Genomic DNA, 17,263 nt, shown 5'->3' with positions numbered 1-17,263 from the left:
TGCTCTGCTTTTCCATCTCTTTCTTTGTCGATTGCTTTTTCCCTTCACCGCGAATTTTCTCACGCTTGCACTGTGCCTTGTAGTGCCCTTTTTCGCCGCAGTTGTAGCAAACGACGATTTTTGAATTCCTTTTTGAATTCGCTTTGGAATGCGCGACGATCTGCTGCGTAGCTATAAATGCTCTTGCATTCTCGCTCTCTCCATCTGCATTGCCTCTGCGCTCTCCCTCTTCCATCAGCTTGATACATAACACATCAAATGACGGTAAATTGTCACGCGTCTCAATGGCGACGACAAAATTTTCGTATGGTTCGGGCAAGCTTGACAACAACACGATTGTTTTTAACTCATCATTTAATTCGATGCCAACTGTACACAAACCATCCAGAATTTCGTTAAATTCGTGTATGTAACTTGAAATGCTTTGGCCTTGAAACATGCGTTTGCCTAGCAATTTCTTGTACAGCGACACTTTCCGTACAGGTCCACTCGGCTGATGAACGTCCTTTAACTTTTTCCATGCCTCGTACGAAGTGTTGCAATTTTTAATGAAGCCCAATTGTGAAGCTTTTACACTTAGCGTTATAATTGCTAATGCCTTTTCATCTTTTGGCCTTGAACTCTCAGTATTACTAGGTTCAGCACCTGATGCCACACTCCACAATTCCGCGTGCACTAAGACAGATCGCATCTGTATGCTCCATGAGTCATAGTTATGCTCTTCCAATTTGTCTATTTGATATAGCGCACTCATTTTTTAAATGTTATATTTCTTGAGTCACCAAACGATTACTATTTCACAATACTTTGAACTTCTCCTATGAGCCTATATGCCCTGGGCCCATAACCTATTGAATAGATTATATATTCGCTGAAAAGGGAAGGGCTCAGTAGGAGTAAAGTAAAAGACAATAGTCGCGGACCGCCGTGCGTCTGTTCGCTTTAGAGTTTTATTGGAGACTGACACTTTTGCTATACATATTCTTTATGCTTACATTCGTATGCAACAGTGACAGATAACTTGTAGATAACATAAGATTATTATCTGCTTATATTAACATGCGTGCATTGGTACTTATGTTTGTATTGATTTTCAACATTTTCTCGGACCTAGGAGAATCTGGATGCCAACTTTGGTTATTCCAGCTTTCATTGTTTCTGAGATCCTTGCGTTCATCCAGACGGACGGACGGACGGACATATCTAGATCGATTTCTCTCGTCATGTTGATTCAGAATATATATACTTTATAAGGTCGGAGATTCTTCGTTCTGCATGTTACATACTTTGCACAAACCTAATATACCTTTTTAATTTCTGCCTTTTGGGTGGTTTCAACAAAGCATTTCAAATAAATATTTTGTTCCTTTACCGTTAGCGGGCATCTCCCAAAGCCTTACAAAAAAGTGCTACGATGGGTGTCCAGCTTGTGGGAATTTCACTGTAGTTTGTATACATATCTATACAAATATGTACACCCCAATACTTCCATATAGTACTTAGAAAATGCATACGCAAAGCCTGTCTTAATATTCATTAATTAGCGTTATCTGACTACATGAGAGTAGACGAGTTCGACCTCAGCACTGTGTTTATTTATATACATATGTAAGTATGTATGTATATTGAAATACTGCGTAGATTATACTTATATGTTTATAGGCCCTGGATTTCCCAAATGCTCTGCTCGTATAGGTATAAAGGCAGAGTCGAGCGCTTCGACTGTTCATTAAACGAGTATCCAGCAACACATAAACATGCAGTTCGTAAAAATCTGTGCATTTGTCTTTGCCCTGATTGTGGCTGTGACCAGTGCTGAGGGAGGTACGTAATACAAAAAAATAAAAAAAAATACTAATAGGCTTTAATATTTATAATGCATTTGTTTTATTTTACAGGAACTCAAGTCATTAAGACTCCAGGCCACACATTGGTACAGACTGAAAATGGACAATATATTCGTAAAAACTAAGGACCTACTGATCGTTAAATACTACGTTAATACTATGAAGATACTATGAAAAATATTAAAAAAGAATACAAAAAAAGTTTTTGTTTTTATCGAAAATGTCGCGGGTTTATTTATTATTCGGTTTCACTTTGCCACTACGTTGAAAAATACTAGATTGCGGTATTTGTGTTTTTCCACTGCATGTGTACACACTAAAACGATCTACCACACGCACAGCTGATTACTGTTTCTGGCAAAGTAGTTGTGCTTTGTTTTTGTCCATAAAACAAAACTTGTTTGCTAAATTAAGTAGGAAAGCCTAACTATTTTGATCAAGGATGTTTGTTAGCTATCAACTTCGATAAGCAGGCAAGCAGGTGTCGCAAGGAGAAGAGAAAGCCAGTCAATTGTCGCGCCAACTGCATCAACAACAACAACAAAGAACCACAATCGGCAGTCATCAACGCGGGCCGCAGACAAACGTCCGTGTCAGTGAAATTGTGACTCACGCCACTGAACCACAAGCCCCACATAAGTCATGACAGGGACTGCATCTAGAGAAGCTGAAGTTGCTGCAGCAAAGACCATAAACACGCTGCTGCACTTGCCCGCGCATATGGAGCTGAGCCAAATCGAGCTGATCTACCGGGCGGAGGGTAATGCAAATTTGGTGCTGGCATTGCCGCAATTTAAAAAAGTTTTGCGTTTGCCAAAAATGATATCCAGCAGACAGGCGCTACAACAACAGCGAAGTATTCGTCCGCAGGCGCAGCCGGAAGCAAAGCAACAGCAACAAGAGCGAAGTCCGCCCCATGTTTCCATGAAAACTAAAACATCAAGAGAAAAAGGTTGGTTAGTTTGTCCGTATAATCATTTTTTCTCTTTTTTGGGTAGCGGCGGCAGGAAATGGTTGCGTGCAACTTCAAACACCCAACGCCCAAAGAAACACACATATGTACATATGTATAGATATGTACATAAGTACATACCCTATGTAGCCAGGCAATTTGTGTATTGTGCTTTGGCTTTGGGTTTTGCCTGCTTCGCTGGCTTTTACTCCCTCGGCTCCTTTGTATCCTCGTATGCCACTGCCATTGCATCAAATGTGTTTATTTCATTTATCTTATTTCTTGTTTGCTTCTTTCTAGCTGGCGACTTGACAATGCCGGATTTTATGGCTTATATCGAGATAATGCGCCGTCTATTAGGAAATGAGTTTGTCTGCGAAGCGGATATTGTTGCCATACCAAAGGAAAGCGATAGATTTTGGATAAACGACCACATACGCAACGCCAGGCCAAGTATGTACACACACGTACATGTGTGTATAGAGATGTATGTATGCGTTGCCATTGTGCCTGCCCTGTGCAAGAAATTGTGCAATCTTCTTTTTTTGAAGCTACATTTTTATTTGATCAGAGCCTTTGCCTTGCATTCGTCTCTGACTCCTTCATCTCAGTTCTTGGCCTTTAGTGCTTCTGGTGACTTGGCCGCCGTCCAATGCCTTTGAAAGCAACTGCAATCAATCATAAACGAGCTTTTTACTGCGGCCCTTTGGCTCGGACATTTACGATGAACGTTACACATGAGCGGCCATTGCCAGCGATGCAGTCCTTGCTCTGGCTGAGGCCACAAACTAGTCCGGAGTCCTACGTCCGGTTATTTTGCAAGTTTCGTACACATGGGACTGATTAGTGCCAGAGCTGCCGAGCTTGGACTTGCAATAGTCGCGGCCATATATCAAAATTCGGTTTATGGGACGCTCTAGCAACAGGCTGCGCGCTTCGCCTGGCCACAATTTATCATTTTATCTGGCACTATGCCGCTAACCCGGTCGTCTATATATCAATAATCGCAATCTAACGGATGGCTGCAATTTTACATTCAAGCTAGAGGTGTAAAAAGAAATACAATGTGGCAAACGCATCAAAACATATCGAAAATATGCAACATATAATTCTGGAAAATTAACAAATGCTCGTATATAAGTAAATATATAAGATCATGGCTATAAATATTTCAAAAGTCGTATAGGAAAACATGGGAGTCTGTAATTCAATAAATCCAATTTCTAATAAAATTTACCATGTTATGATCAGAGTTTTATCAAGCATTACTTACATGTCTCAGATATATTAAGTATAATAGGCCGACGGATTTTATTGATTTTGGTTTTCAATTTCAAAAAAACAGTAATGTCTTGTTAACATAACTTTCTTTCGATTTATCGCCACTATTCACGCTCATCGCTTTCTTTCTATCACATGCAGTTGCGCGTCTGGATAAGGAATTTGTGGGGCCATTCGGTCTGCTGATGCCAGATGTGACCCAGTTGCCGCCCATGTTCGATACGCTGCTCGCCAACTTACAGGTGAGTTGCTGGTCAGCCAGTCAGCAGGCGAGCAAGCTTGCACTAGCAGGAGTAGGATGGATGCGCTGCCTTCCACTCTATTCGGGATATTCGTGCTATGCCCTGCCCAAATAAATTGTGCATTTTGTACAAGGACAATATTGGTATTTTTGCCATATGCGCGCTTCCGTTGCGGTTTAGCTTGTACCACCCCTCTTCGCCCTCCGCGGCTAGACCCAGGGTCCGCGCCAATGGCAAGCTACATAAATCAACGGTTCTTTGTTTTGAATTAAAGTGGGCAACAGTGTAAACACTTTGTTGCCGTGTAGCTGCTACCCCGGACGTTGCTGCCCCCCTCAGTTAGTGCGGTTATAAAAGACGTCGAAATTGCTTTGAAAGTGCTGCTGGCGATAGTTTTTTGTTCCCATTTTTTCAACCAAATTTCGCTTTTTGTTTTCCCTTTCGTCATATTGAATTTATATCCAAACATGGAACGAAATGAAATTGTACCATAACTTACACCTCTCAGGCGAATGGCCAACGGTTTACCGTCGGCCTATAATTGGGCCTTGCTGCCGCAGCATCTTCAAATGTTCATTTTCCATTCTTACTCGTCACCTCTGCACTGCGCTCTTTCCAGAGGTCTCTATAACCCAACATAACTCATCATGCAATCGGCGACAACAGAAAAAATTGTTATTTTTTCATGTCACTGCAGCAACTACAGTAACAACAATTAAGAATACCTGGACCTGCAAATGCAATGCGAGTTATTTTTGGTGTTCATGTTCAGGCACTCGACGATGATAACTTCATGCAAAATGGCTGTCTCTTTCGGGAATGTTCATTATACCCTAACTTCTGATGAAGCTTGTTATAGTACGTGTTATATTGGCCATGGTCATAACTTCAGTCCGTTAAAGTTAAAGTGCATACGAGTACGTGTATGAGTAAGAAAATGTACAGAAATTCAAGCGACGCCTAAAATGAAAAACTTATGCCCAAACTTCCCCAAATAATCCCTTATTTTCAGTCTTTTAAATGTGTTGTATAAATGATTATTATTATTATTCGCTAAATCAGTTTTATAATATCCTCGGTGCCAGATAATATTTTACTCTAATGACTTGAGAGCAACATAGTACTACTTATATAGAAAGGACAACAAAGTTCAAATTATATTCCCATATATCCCGTATCTCTTATTCTAATGGTATTTTCAAGTCGGAATACCAACAACGAAAAGCACAACCCCAGCAGTGTATCTCTAAGAGCGACTCCGTCTGTCGTGCTGCCGTGGCCCGGCTGTCCTGCTGACGGCATAATATTTCACGCTGCTTCGTTTTTCTTGCATTTGTGTGCAGCCATTTTCGTTTTGTTTTCTGTTTTTTTTTTTTTAAGTTACACTGCAGGTTATTTCACCTTTTGTGCCGGGGCAATGAAAACTATAAAAAAAAAGAAGAAGAAAGCAGGAATTGAAGGAATAAGCCAAACGAAATAATTTGCAGGCAAAGGGCACGAGCACGGATACGGACACGAGCGTGGACATGGGAACAACAACAACAACGATTCTGGGAGATACATATGCCATCGAAATAAAACCAAAACAAGGTTGGATGCTGTTGCCAAGTGATGTCAGCGATTTATTTGATTTAACGCCAGCAGGCGCGACAGCAGCAACAGTAATGCCCACTCCAGCAGTGGGTCGCCAGCAGGCTACAGGAAGCACTGCAACAACAACGGTCATTTCGACAAGCAATGTTGCTGCCACTGAACAATCGTTGCCAATTGCAACGGCAGCCAAGTTAACAAAACCAGACTGTATGTGTCGCTTCTGCAGCATGCAACTACTGAAGGTGAGTCTGGGAAGGTGTCCAGAGCTCTGCTGAATACCTTTAGTCGTGTCCATGTCATTTAATAGTTGCAGTCGAGCTCCATTTAAAACGTATCCCCTTATTGAGGTATTTTCGTCACTTACAAAAAGCCACTAGACGAATTGATTGTAACCATTTTGGAACTCAATTGGTTTATAAAGATAGATACTACTTGCGTGTTATTTGCAATTGAACTTATCACCTCCAAAACTTTGACAATTTGTTCAATCTATACAGTTTTCGCTAAATAAGTACGTTAAACCATTAATTTAATGGATATGAAAGCCTCTAAAATAAATGTATAATAATGTCTTTTAACGCCTCCGAAACGTTCCAATTCACAGCCAAAAGTGACTATAGACGTTATAGATCTAACACCCTAAATAAATAATAATGAACTTTAAACTGCTATTTAAAAACTGATTAAATTAGGACCTTTAGACCTCTGGCGAAAATAGACGAAGGTAATTTTTCAGTCTAGTCAAGAAAGATAAGTAATCCTAAAACAGTATATTTCCGCTATTTCATTTTACACAACAATCAATGAATCAAAATCACTCCTGTCCGAAACAAGTATTTGAAATCCAGATAAAACTAGAGAACATCATTAAAAGTAGTAGATTTTTTAAAACAGAAATTAAACTAAGTAGTCCAAACAACGAACCTCAATATAGTATTTGACCATTATTAATAAAATGGTATGATAACAAACTCTAGATATAAACTCTCTCTCTCTCTCTCTCTGAGTAGTCATTTGTATGACATTGTAGTTTATTGTGGTTATATTTTTTCGGATCTTCACGTTCGACTGTACTTTTGTTCTTTATTTTTGGTTTGCATAACACTTTTATTCTCTATTTCTCTTTTTAAGTAGCTGAAGAATGGGAAAATCAAGCGATTGAGCGCCTATTGCCCTATGGAGCTGTTTTCCGGGTAAGTCTTTGGCTCTTGGCACATTCTAAATGCTAAGTAGTGGCAGAAACTCAACAAGTTTTCGGGCTTTGCGTCACAAAATAATAAACTTTTATGTGCTGGGCTTTTTCTCTTCATATGTGTATCCCGTGGTCCTGTTTCTGAGCACGCCTTTAAGTCATAAATTTCAATCTGCTCCATTTGCGTGTCCTGTCGTGCTTCATAATTCCAACACTTTCGGGCTTGTGGCCTGTCCTACCTATGCTACATGTATGCGTCGTAATGTGTGTGTCTGTGTATGTGTGAGTGTGCGGTGCACTTGTGCGGCCGCGCCTGCCATTTTTACTCTGTTTCTGTTTCCTTGCCAGCTTTTATTATATTTTGGACCCGGCTCTCTCCCTGCCGTGTCCATGTCCGTGCCCGTGTCCGGCGTCGTTCATTCGTTTATTTGTGGCCCGCTGTTTTAAGTCATGCGTGCATCCGTGCACGAAATTCAATTTGCTTGCGCTTTCATTCCGGCTTGCCGCCTGGCACTCTTTTCATTTCATTCTATATATACAACGTTGCATATTCTATACATGTAGCTTTTTATATTATCGGCCTTTGCGTTACCAAAATATTGTTACAAAACTGTTTTCATATATACACATACATATGTAAAAGTTTCAGTTTTTTCTTCTTTATTTCTTATTTATTTTAGTGCACCCGGTCGTATGCTTGATGCCTTGAGTGCACTTTTTGCCTGTCCGCAAAATAATTTACGTGTATTCCGCAACGGCAATTTAATTTATGGCGATCATGAAAATTCGATTTCCTGCGAGGAGCTTCATAGTCGAGTTTTTCAAGGGTAAGCTTAGTGTTTTTTTTATACCTCCTACCCGAAAGGTGAAAGGTAAAGTAAGTAAAGGCTTCGACTATGTATAACCGGAGAAGGGGGCCTGGCAAGCCCCACGTAATAGATGCAACGTATCGATATAGGTATGTGCATCTGTGCATTAGTCCAGGGTCATTCCGCCTGAATCCCTTACCAGACATTCCATACGTATCATTGCCTCTTTTTTATATAGCTGCCATAGGAACGACGTGTGCAAATATTAAATCTTACTATAATTTCTAACTAATATATTATATTATATTTGTTATACTTACAAAATACAAGTTTTTCATACTAAATATTAGTTCTACAATATGTAGTTAGTTCGATTGAAGAAGCATCCGAAATTCTAGTAACTCTTTGCAATCTCTCGAACTACAAATTTAGTGAAATTTCTCTGATCGTTTTCAATTCAGACTTAACATTAATAAGCTATAGTTGCTAAGCTTTAAAGTCATTTCACCTGCTTTTTTACAACTTAATTACTTTACTGACACGCTCGTAAACTTACACCGGTTCGGTACCGATACCCTTTGCGGCAGCAGCATGCATAAATTTTCGTACAGGAAAATGTTATTTCAAATACAGTGAGGAAGGGAATGGGAGAGAAAAGCGAGTGGTGCAGCCAACTGTAACCAATTTTCTGTGCACGCAAATATTCAATAAATAATGCAAACAACGGACCATTCGAAAATCTCTCGTGGCGAACGTTAACATTTTCATTTTACTTTTTTTGTTGTTATTTTTGCTCAACACCTTTGGAAATACACACAAAACCATTCGCAACATCGTTGACAACAACGCAACCAACAAAAACAACAACAACAACGCCAACAACAATAACACCAAACACTCGGAATGTGCATTGTAAATGCTAACAAACGAAATATTCGAAAACTCGCCATAAAATCACTGAAATTCTCCAGTGAAATTATGGTGCTTATAAAACATTTGTTGGTCGCCTGCCTGCTCAGGGAATATAGCCAGGACGGCCACGTAGCTGCAGAGCTGTACGTGGATCCAAAGGCAGCGCAGTCGACAGAAGTAGAGGCAGAGTCAGCAGCAGATGAAAAGACAAAAGCGGAAGCCGAAGCTGAGACTGAGACTGAGGCTGAGGCTCAAGCTGTGGAAATTGGCGCACCTAATGTGAAAGCGACTGTAGATGCTAGTGCGGGAGCTGTAGATGACATTGTTAAAGCTGCCGCTGGTCAACCGCAACGCTTGAATGCAGCAGTAGTAGCAGCCGTAGCAGCAGCAACAACAACAACAGCAACGAGAGCAGCTGCTGCAAAAGAGACGCAAAGGTATACAAAACGTGGCAAAGTAACTAAAACAACAACTGCAACAAGAACGGCAAGGCAAACAACAACAGAATCTGTAGAAGCAACAATGGCAACAGCAACATCGACCTGGGAAAGCACAACAATTGAGCCAAGCACGTGCGCAAAGTCAACGAGAACGACAACTACAACGACAGCGAATGTGGCAATGGCCACTGAAACGAAAGCGGAAACAAAAACGGAAACGGAACCACTGGCGACTCAAGCACAAATCAACACAACGGAAATATCGTGCTTACCAAAAAATTGTGTCCTGCAAAAAATTTTACATTTGCAATTCTTGGTGAAGGTAAGCAGCCAACTATCAGTCTTTTATTTTTACAGCATTGATGCAATAAGGGACAGGCAATTAAACACACTTTTTTAGCACATTTTTCCAAAACTATAGCTATATGTACTGTTATAAACCCCTCCAATAAAACAGCAGCATAATACAATAAATGCAACTTTTGTTTGCCCATTTGAAGTGTCAAAGAGTGTTGGAAAAAAGTACACTGATATATCACATTTAGCTGTTAATCAACTCCTAACTCGCTCATCAATACCATCCATCCATCCAGAACTACAATATTTTCACAAACAAATTGTAGAAGCTTCATATTGTAGTTCATAGAAAACTATTTATATCTTAGGTAGAGCCTAGTTCTAGTTCTTAATCAGCTCTTCCTCGTTCTTGCGTCCATCTTGACAGCTAATTTCTTAATTTCTGCCTGCCCAAGGAATGTCAGACAGCTAGACAGGTGGGGAAAGCACAGCAAAAACTATAGCTATAGGTGATGTTTCAACAATGCTTCAAGTCCATTGCAAGGCGTACAAAAAGTGAAATTGAAAAGGCAGCTAAGTGAGCATCGGCCACTGGTCACTGGGATTTGCCAAAGCGACGCTCACTTGGACGCCAGCCAAGTGAGAAATCTGCTGGCTATAGCCCGAGGCCCTCGTGGCCGTGTGGACAGCCAAGTGTAATTCGGTTTTTGTGTCGATTTAGCAGGCAGTGGAGGGTGTGTAAGTTCCCAAAGACCTCTCTTTTTTCTTTACTCGCTTCCTGACCGGGTGACTGACTTTGCCATTTAACGCTGCAATTACAGCGGCATTTTCGTTACATGGCCGAGGCGGGGTACGCCACACAAGTGACGACCACCTACAATGCCCTCCGCACACTCCTCGCCCGGGAAAAGGAACAGACGCAGGTACAAGGGATTGGCTACATCGATGGACTAGAAGCGGAACAGGCTTATATGCTGGGTGCCACAGCGCTGGACTGCTCGATAATGTTGACATTTCGGGAAATACAATGCCAAAATGTCAGGTAGGTCTACTGTACTCGTACGACAATGCACCGAATGGTGTGAAATATTGTCAATCTCACTGCACTACGCTGAAAAGAAGAGAAAGAAACAATCCCAAAATAAGGATTTAATGTTGCAAAACAATGCCTAAAAATTCAAATTAAAACAATTCAGTATTTAATTTACTTAAGTCTAGACTTCACGGAAATAGGCAAATTCATGAAGTACTAACTAAACCGAATTACTTATAGCTACAACCATATTGAAATGATCATATTACTTACATATGTACGAATATATGCGTAGGTCCTTCTAATACGTTCGGGCTTAATTCAATTAGATGTTCAGAACTGTTAAATATATTTGACAGAGTAACTTATTGATTCGCATAGAGAAATTTATTTAAAAGAACGGTAATGGACACACCTTTCAGACCTATTGAGCCGATCAATCATATGAACAAACACACTCTGCAAGAGCTAATCAATTTCTACTCTTTTTACGCTCTTTCAGTGCTAAGGAACTTGAACGTTTGGAGCCGTGGCATGTGCATTTGGCCAACTTTCAGCGTCACTTTATAGCCAAAGTCAGCGTATTGGATCTCGATCCAAAGCCTGATAGCCACTTTCATAAATTTATACAGCAAACGCGTGAGATTGAAAAATGCGACCAAGCATTAAATTAATTAATAAAGTTTGCAAAAAAGGAGAAAAAGTCCAAAAACAAGCAGTGAGTGTTTTGCGCAGAAAACTGTGCTATGTTTTTTTCACTTGCATTTGTTGTATATCTTGTTGCTACTGGTCGCACCTCTAAAACAATTTTGCCGCAACTTGACGGCAAAAAGAGCAAGCGGCGTCAAACAAGCCGCAGAACAGCGAAGTCGCGCGGCCCTAAAACGTGTTAAGCGCAAAATAAAAATGAAAAAATGGCAACGCACGCGGTGAACACTCCTTAATTAATTTCCATGCGATAGTGGCAGAAACCACACACTGAGAGAACAAATAATAATATAGGGCGTACTTTTACAATTCAAGAAATATTTTATAATATTTGTAATATATTTAATATTTTTAAGAAAATTGGTAGTCATGCTGCACTGAAACATGTTTTGAAATCATAGAAAATTCAGTTCTGTGTAAGAAACCCATTTATATAAACAAATTCTAATTAAAATACATAGTTAAGGCTCTACTAGTCACTGCTGAAAAATGTGATCATTTAATTGGTGTTTGTGCTGCATTCAAACCTGTTTTAAAATTTGTTGGAAGAGGCAAATTACTTTATGGCGAAAGCAAGAATAGAATTAAGTCCGGCTTGTTTTTAGTATTTTCTATGTAATTTTTAAAAAATTAAGCTGGCACAAGTATGAGTAAGTCTTATTATAAGTATACTAAATATGTATCTTTGGGTAGATAAACGAGCGACTCGAAAAACATTCTTTGTGGCTTTGGTGCACAAATAGTCGCATTGCTATACTTAAACTAATTACACTAGTAAACTTTACAGAACTTCCAATCATGTATGGCGTTTAAAAGACATCATTGGCTTTAAAGGAATGACTGGCCTAGGTCGCTTAGCGTACATCGTGAGTTGTTTACAGCAAACCAGCTCCACTTTCTGCTCTTTATCTTTGCTGCAAAAACAGTCCTACTGGGACTACTGGGTAATCGTTTTTTTCATTGCTACTTTCCGGGCACGTGTGTCGAAAGTCGCCAACTATTGTTAAACAGGTCAGGCTTTTGGCTGATTGCAAGCTAGTCATACCGAATTTTTTTCTTCGAGTGCAACACCAAACATACGTTCTGAGCACGCGACAGGATGTGGGTGTGTAGGTCGCTGGCGCCGCCGACGTCAACGATGTCGTTGTCGCTGTCGCTCCTGTGTCTGACTCTGTTTTTTATGCAAAGTTATGCTGATGGGCTGAAGCTCGCCCTGTGGCAGTTTTGTGGCGACCATCGCCACGCACTGTTCGCTCATTCGTAAGTTCGTTAGAAATTGTCTCTCGCAGTCAGCTGCGGAGTTTTGGTCGTGCACACATAAACAATTGAAGTGCAAAATAAGTGCGTGGAGCTGCAATGGGCAACAAAGTTGTTACTTTCACCGAACAACAACTCGACGACTATCAGGTGAGGAAGCTGCAGCTAGCCTGGAGACCCGAAATTAAATTAAATTTTTAACGTTAAAGGACTGCACGTTCTTCACACGCAAGGAAATTTTGCGGTACGTATGCAGAAAATGGAGAAATACTCGCACAATAAAATGCCTAACCAGGCGAGCCATTTATATTAGAATATAATAAGCAGAACTATTTCATTTCATTTGGCTATGTCAAATGCACATCACAAAGCCCATTGGAAGGCCATTGTTTGTGTTCGTTCTTTGTTTGGCCACACAGCACAAAGGAGCCGTGAAAGGGCAAGGCTGAGTGGGTTAGTAAAGGGGCACAAGCACAATGCCTTCCATCAACTCTGCAAACTCACAAATTTCAGCTGGGTAGGCCAACTATTGTTGATGCTGCACTCAGGAAAAAAAAGGTTCACAAATTGAGTTTTTATACTCCAAATGTAATTGTAACACTTTTCTTGTATTTTGAGAACGTGAAACAAATGAATTTATTTAAATTTGGTTTGAAAAACTCAAATTTATGCGATACCAATGAACTAACAAAGAAATCTTGTAGTTCCAACATTATTCCTTTTTCCAATTGACAAACTAAACTTATCCAAAATCTGCATTTATTGTCTTAAAATTGGCCTGCGATAAATATGTACAATAACTGCGTTGCAACAAGTTATGCCCCACAAGCAACATTTTGTAAAAAGTTACAAATAAATACAGTGGCGAGAATATTAAATTAATTTCTCAGTGTGACACTATTGTTGTTGTTGTTGTTTTTGATATTGTTCTTTCGCAGCGTGCATAAACGTTTTCGAGAGCTACGTCCAGACTTGGTTCCGCGCCAAATGACCGAGGGTCAAGCCTCAAGTGTCAAGGTTCCATGCGAATGCATTGAAAAGATGCCGGAGTGGCGTGAGAATCCATTTCGACGACGCATTTGTGAGTAGAACGCCGCCCAAAAACAGGCAACAATGCTCATAAGTGAAAAATCCTTTATTTGCGTCTCCCGGCTGCCGACCACGCCCACTTGAACCACCCGACCACTCAATGTGCTCAGGCGAGGCCTTTTCACGCGATGGCCAGGGCAATTTATCCTTTGAGGACTTTTTGGACGCACTGTCCGTATTCAGCGAGCAAGCGCCAAGAGACATTAAAGTTTTCTACGCTTTCAAAATTTATGGTAAGTTGAATATTCGTTTGTGTGGTTCTCGTTATATTTTTGTGCCTGTGTGGCGCCATGGTTGTTTACCACCCCTCTGTCTTGTTTATGCATTTCCGCGCCCTGCCTGCATGTGTGTGGCGCTCGTGTCTTTGGCATTTACATGGACGCATTTGCCTGCCTTTGCCCAACCTTGGTACTCGGTAAATTGCGGCGACGCGAGCAACAATGGCGCCCCAAGCTGCAGGCAAAGTTCAAGGCCGGAGCAATAAATCCTAATAAGGGTTTTAATTGAAATTTAAATTACAAATTTTTAAAAAGCGTCACGCCTGTCTATTGAGGCCAATGAATTTGTCTCGACCCACAATAAATCACATATGCATTGAAAGGACCAACCTTTGAGTTAAACAAAATTAAATTTCTTAAACTTAGTTTGTTAATGAGCCTTAAGGAATGCATGACTCCAAAAGCGCACATAAGAAATGTCTATTCATTTTGCTTGAAGAAGTTATTTTTCTCCAGTATTTACAAATCATATCAGAAAGTGTCATAACTGCCGATTTTCATTTTTACAAATTTAATGCGGTTCGTCTCACTCAATATTGGTTAAAGAAATACAACATTTATACGAATATAGTTCTTATATCTATTAAGCGAGAAGCTTTACTATACATGTAAATGTTGAAAGAAAAGAAACAGTTTTTTTCTTATTTCGATTTTATAATTTTTTAAATAAAGGCTAACTCATTGGGCTATGAAAGGAGCATAGCTGAGAGACAGTTAAGGATATATTAATCCGTTGAACTTGACTTAAATATGGTTATTCGAATTATTTCAAGTTCGACTTGATCATACTTTAAATCTTAGCCAGACTTAACCAAAATTTAAACAGTTCGGTTTAACATTTGTAGACACTCATTTTTCCTCAACATTTCATGATCGATCTTTTAGATCCATCTTCATAACCCTTTTGTTAATCTTGTAACTTATAAAACGCCTGTTCTCTCCGGCCCATCGTTGGTCTAATTTAGGAAATGTAAACAATTTATGAATTATGTAAAAATATTGGTCGTAATAATAATATTGGTTTCTTCTGAAACATTTATTTCATGATTTTCCCACTCACTTTAATTGCATCTTTTTCTTCAAAACTTTATTATCTGAAGGTAGACAACTGGCATGCCATCGATAACTAAAATCACTAACCGAATCCAAATCAAATTGAGGATTTGAATTTGTTGTTAAGCATTCGCTGGGGTTGGATAAAAAAGCAAAATATAAAATAGAATTATATAAAAATTTGCCACTCGTTCGCATTTAAATATGACAGAATCACAGAAAATTGTTTACACTGTTTAACAATCCAATTCAATAAATTACATAGCATTGTGGGATTTAAACTATACGAGTAATTGTAAAATTGCTGCTAAAAGGGTTTAAATTAGATTTTAAATTTTATTTACGTGAGCATTGGGTGGCCGAGTTTAGAAGCGTGAATAACTAAATGCAATTTAGTAGTAGGTTGAATTGTATAATGTTTAGTTTTATTGATGCTTTTTCCATCGAATTTTATTCTGTTTGCTGTTTGTCGAGCCCGTTCGCTATTCAGAGCAGCGCACATGTACTCGAGCTCAAGTTATTAGATTGCAATTGACATAAATTGCATTGTGCATTGACAACAACATCGAACATACACACTCATACACAAATACACAGGCACATATCCACCTACTGACGATGAAGTTACCTTAGGTAACATCATTTTGTACACATGACTTGACTTTTGGGGAAGAAAATGTCAGCAATGATGACGCTAACGCTCTTCGAACGCATTGCATAACCTTACAGATTTCGATCAAGATGGCTTCATTGGGCACGCTGACCTCATGTCCTGCCTGACAACAATGACCAAAAACGAACTCACGCCCGAGGAGCAATGTTTTGTGTCCGACAAGGTAATCGAGGAGGCCGATGTCGATGGCGATGGCAAGCTGTCCATTTTGGAATTCGAGCATGTGATACTGCGTGCGCCAGACTTTCTGTCGACATTTCACATTCGGATATAGATTGCACACATCCAAATCCATATATGCACAGATGCGCCTGAAATTAAATATACATATGTATGTGTACATATATAGTGTGAGTGAACACTCAAACAAATTCGTGTTATATTTACATTTTAGTTCAATCCAAAATTGTTTGCCTGAAATTAAGAATCGTATTTCTAAAAAGAATTCCAACATTAAAGTGTAATTCCAAAACGTTTTTTTGTGTTTTGTAAATTAAAACTATGGGTTACTATACTGAAATATGTAATAAAAATTGTAAGCACATGGACTTTAATATTTTTGATTAGAAAATATCTTTCACAATAAAAAAGGTTTCATAAATACAATAAAAATTAATCATTAAAAATTAAATAAAATGTATGTGCAGTGAAGGATTATCCTTGGCTTGAAAAAAACTACAAGAAATCGAAAAGCTATTAGCAGTATTGGCAGTATTTGGGTAACCTCTTTCAAAGATTCTGGGTTATATTTGCCAATCCTATCATTTAAGTGTATGTACTGCTGTTATTGAATTGTGTGTCATACTTTATGCAGCGTCAATACGAGTTTCACATAAAATTCCCATCAGTTTGGAAATGTGCGTGAATCCTCGAATGCCTGAAGTCCAAAGTTCGTGTGAGTGTGTCACTGTCTGCTGCATTGACCAATTGACATGACAATGTTCGTGTCAAATGTCATGCAGCATGGCAGGTATTATAAAATTTATAAAGCCTTATATGCATATCAACCAAGTGAGAGGCCAGCAGAGTCGGCTATGCAGCCAACACAATTCGATGACCAACAACCATGTTGATGTTGCTTTTGATGTGCTGCAGCAGATGCTGTTGCTGTTGCTGTTGCTGTTGCTGCTATTTCTGCTGTTGACCCCAAATGGTCTAGATTGGCAGTCAATGGCAATGCTTTGGCCATTTTAGTAGTTGTGTATGCTTTTAGCCAGCATCCTCGTATCTGGCGACATTCATAAATGGGCGCTGTCAAACTTTTATCAATTTGCCAATTTGAGCTTAAACTTGTTTTGCAAAATTCGTGATGTCGTTTTTATTAGCTACCAAAAGCTTCTCACATGCAATTACTGTAATTGCTTTTGCAACTTCAGTTGCATTTTATCAAGAGCTTAGCAGCTAATTGACTGCACAACGATGAGGTCTGCGGCATGGTTAGTATTGAGGGCTGGCATGCTCTTCAGAAGTGCTCATTTAAATCAGTTATATATTTGTTTACTATATATATATATATATTTGTATTTCAATCACGTTCAATTCATATTTCATTTAGTTTACCACTTTAATTAATTATACGCATAATTACATACATTTTATTTGTTGCT

General features: G+C 39.3%; 3 protein-coding genes and 1 long non-coding RNA gene across 5 annotated transcripts; all 4 read left to right on the top strand.

Annotated features, from left to right (window-relative positions):
* The first annotated feature begins 1,681 nt into the window (after positions 1–1,681).
* LOC115634008 (immune-induced peptide 14) lies at positions 1,682–2,048 on the top strand. Its single transcript, XM_030531535.1, has 2 exons — positions 1,682–1,824; positions 1,899–2,048. The coding sequence occupies exons 1-2, from the start codon at positions 1,758–1,760 to the stop codon at positions 1,970–1,972; spliced, it is 141 nt and encodes a 46-aa protein (XP_030387395.1). The 5' UTR covers positions 1,682–1,757; the 3' UTR covers positions 1,973–2,048.
* A 109-nt stretch (positions 2,049–2,157) lies between these two features.
* LOC115620989 (inositol-pentakisphosphate 2-kinase) lies at positions 2,158–11,310 on the top strand. Of its 2 annotated transcripts, XM_030514512.1 has the most exons (9): positions 2,158–2,799; positions 3,100–3,252; positions 4,222–4,322; positions 5,810–6,157; positions 7,050–7,108; positions 7,788–7,934; positions 8,888–9,590; positions 10,387–10,607; positions 11,101–11,310. In XM_030514512.1, exons 1-9 carry the CDS (start codon positions 2,490–2,492, stop codon positions 11,270–11,272), a joined length of 2,214 nt encoding a protein of 737 aa, XP_030370372.1. In that variant the 5' UTR covers positions 2,158–2,489; the 3' UTR covers positions 11,273–11,310. The 2 variants fall into 2 exon arrangements, with proteins under 2 accessions (XP_030370372.1, XP_030370380.1); XM_030514520.1 differs by lacking the exons at positions 2,158–2,799; positions 3,100–3,252; positions 4,222–4,322 and having other exon boundaries at positions 6,098–6,157; positions 7,047–7,108.
* On the top strand, positions 3,251–4,051 carry LOC115634009. Its single transcript, XR_003996399.1, has 2 exons — positions 3,251–3,286; positions 3,371–4,051. It is a non-coding gene; the product is annotated as an uncharacterized LOC115634009 (long non-coding RNA).
* A 1,309-nt stretch (positions 11,311–12,619) lies between the features above and the next one.
* LOC115634255 (calcium and integrin-binding family member 2) lies at positions 12,620–15,931 on the top strand. The gene is made up of 5 exons (XM_030531850.1): positions 12,620–12,713; positions 12,773–12,807; positions 13,502–13,644; positions 13,763–13,885; positions 15,713–15,931. The coding sequence occupies exons 1-5, from the start codon at positions 12,663–12,665 to the stop codon at positions 15,928–15,930; spliced, it is 570 nt and encodes a 189-aa protein (XP_030387710.1). The 5' UTR covers positions 12,620–12,662; the 3' UTR covers position 15,931.
* Positions 15,932–17,263: the final 1,332 nt, after the last annotated feature.

This window comes from Scaptodrosophila lebanonensis, unplaced genomic scaffold, assembly GCF_003285725.1.
Source record: "Scaptodrosophila lebanonensis strain 11010-0011.00,11010-0021.00 unplaced genomic scaffold, SlebRS2 tig00000001-arrow-pilon, whole genome shotgun sequence".
NCBI lineage: Eukaryota > Metazoa > Arthropoda > Insecta > Diptera > Drosophilidae > Scaptodrosophila > Scaptodrosophila lebanonensis.
This window is presented reverse-complemented; position numbering and strand designations above follow the sequence as displayed.

Excerpts from the sequence above, each read along its gene's own strand:
- LOC115634255 (XM_030531850.1), top strand. The coding sequence starts at position 12,663 with ATGGGCAACAAAGTTGTTACTTTCACCGAACAACAACTCGACGACTAT. Across the intron at positions 12,808-13,501 it reads ACACGCAAGGAAATTTTGCG|CGTGCATAAACGTTTTCGAG; the intron begins GTACGTATGCAG and ends GTTCTTTCGCAG. Across the intron at positions 13,645-13,762 it reads TCCATTTCGACGACGCATTT|GCGAGGCCTTTTCACGCGAT; the intron begins GTGAGTAGAACG and ends CAATGTGCTCAG.
- LOC115620989 (XM_030514512.1), top strand. The coding sequence starts at position 2,490 with ATGACAGGGACTGCATCTAGAGAAGCTGAAGTTGCTGCAGCAAAGACC. Across the intron at positions 9,591-10,386 it reads ATTTGCAATTCTTGGTGAAG|CGGCATTTTCGTTACATGGC; the intron begins GTAAGCAGCCAA and ends CTGCAATTACAG. Across the intron at positions 10,608-11,100 it reads ATACAATGCCAAAATGTCAG|TGCTAAGGAACTTGAACGTT; the intron begins GTAGGTCTACTG and ends ACGCTCTTTCAG.
- LOC115634008 (XM_030531535.1), top strand. The coding sequence starts at position 1,758 with ATGCAGTTCGTAAAAATCTGTGCATTTGTCTTTGCCCTGATTGTGGCT. Across the intron at positions 1,825-1,898 it reads TGTGACCAGTGCTGAGGGAG|GAACTCAAGTCATTAAGACT; the intron begins GTACGTAATACA and ends TTTATTTTACAG.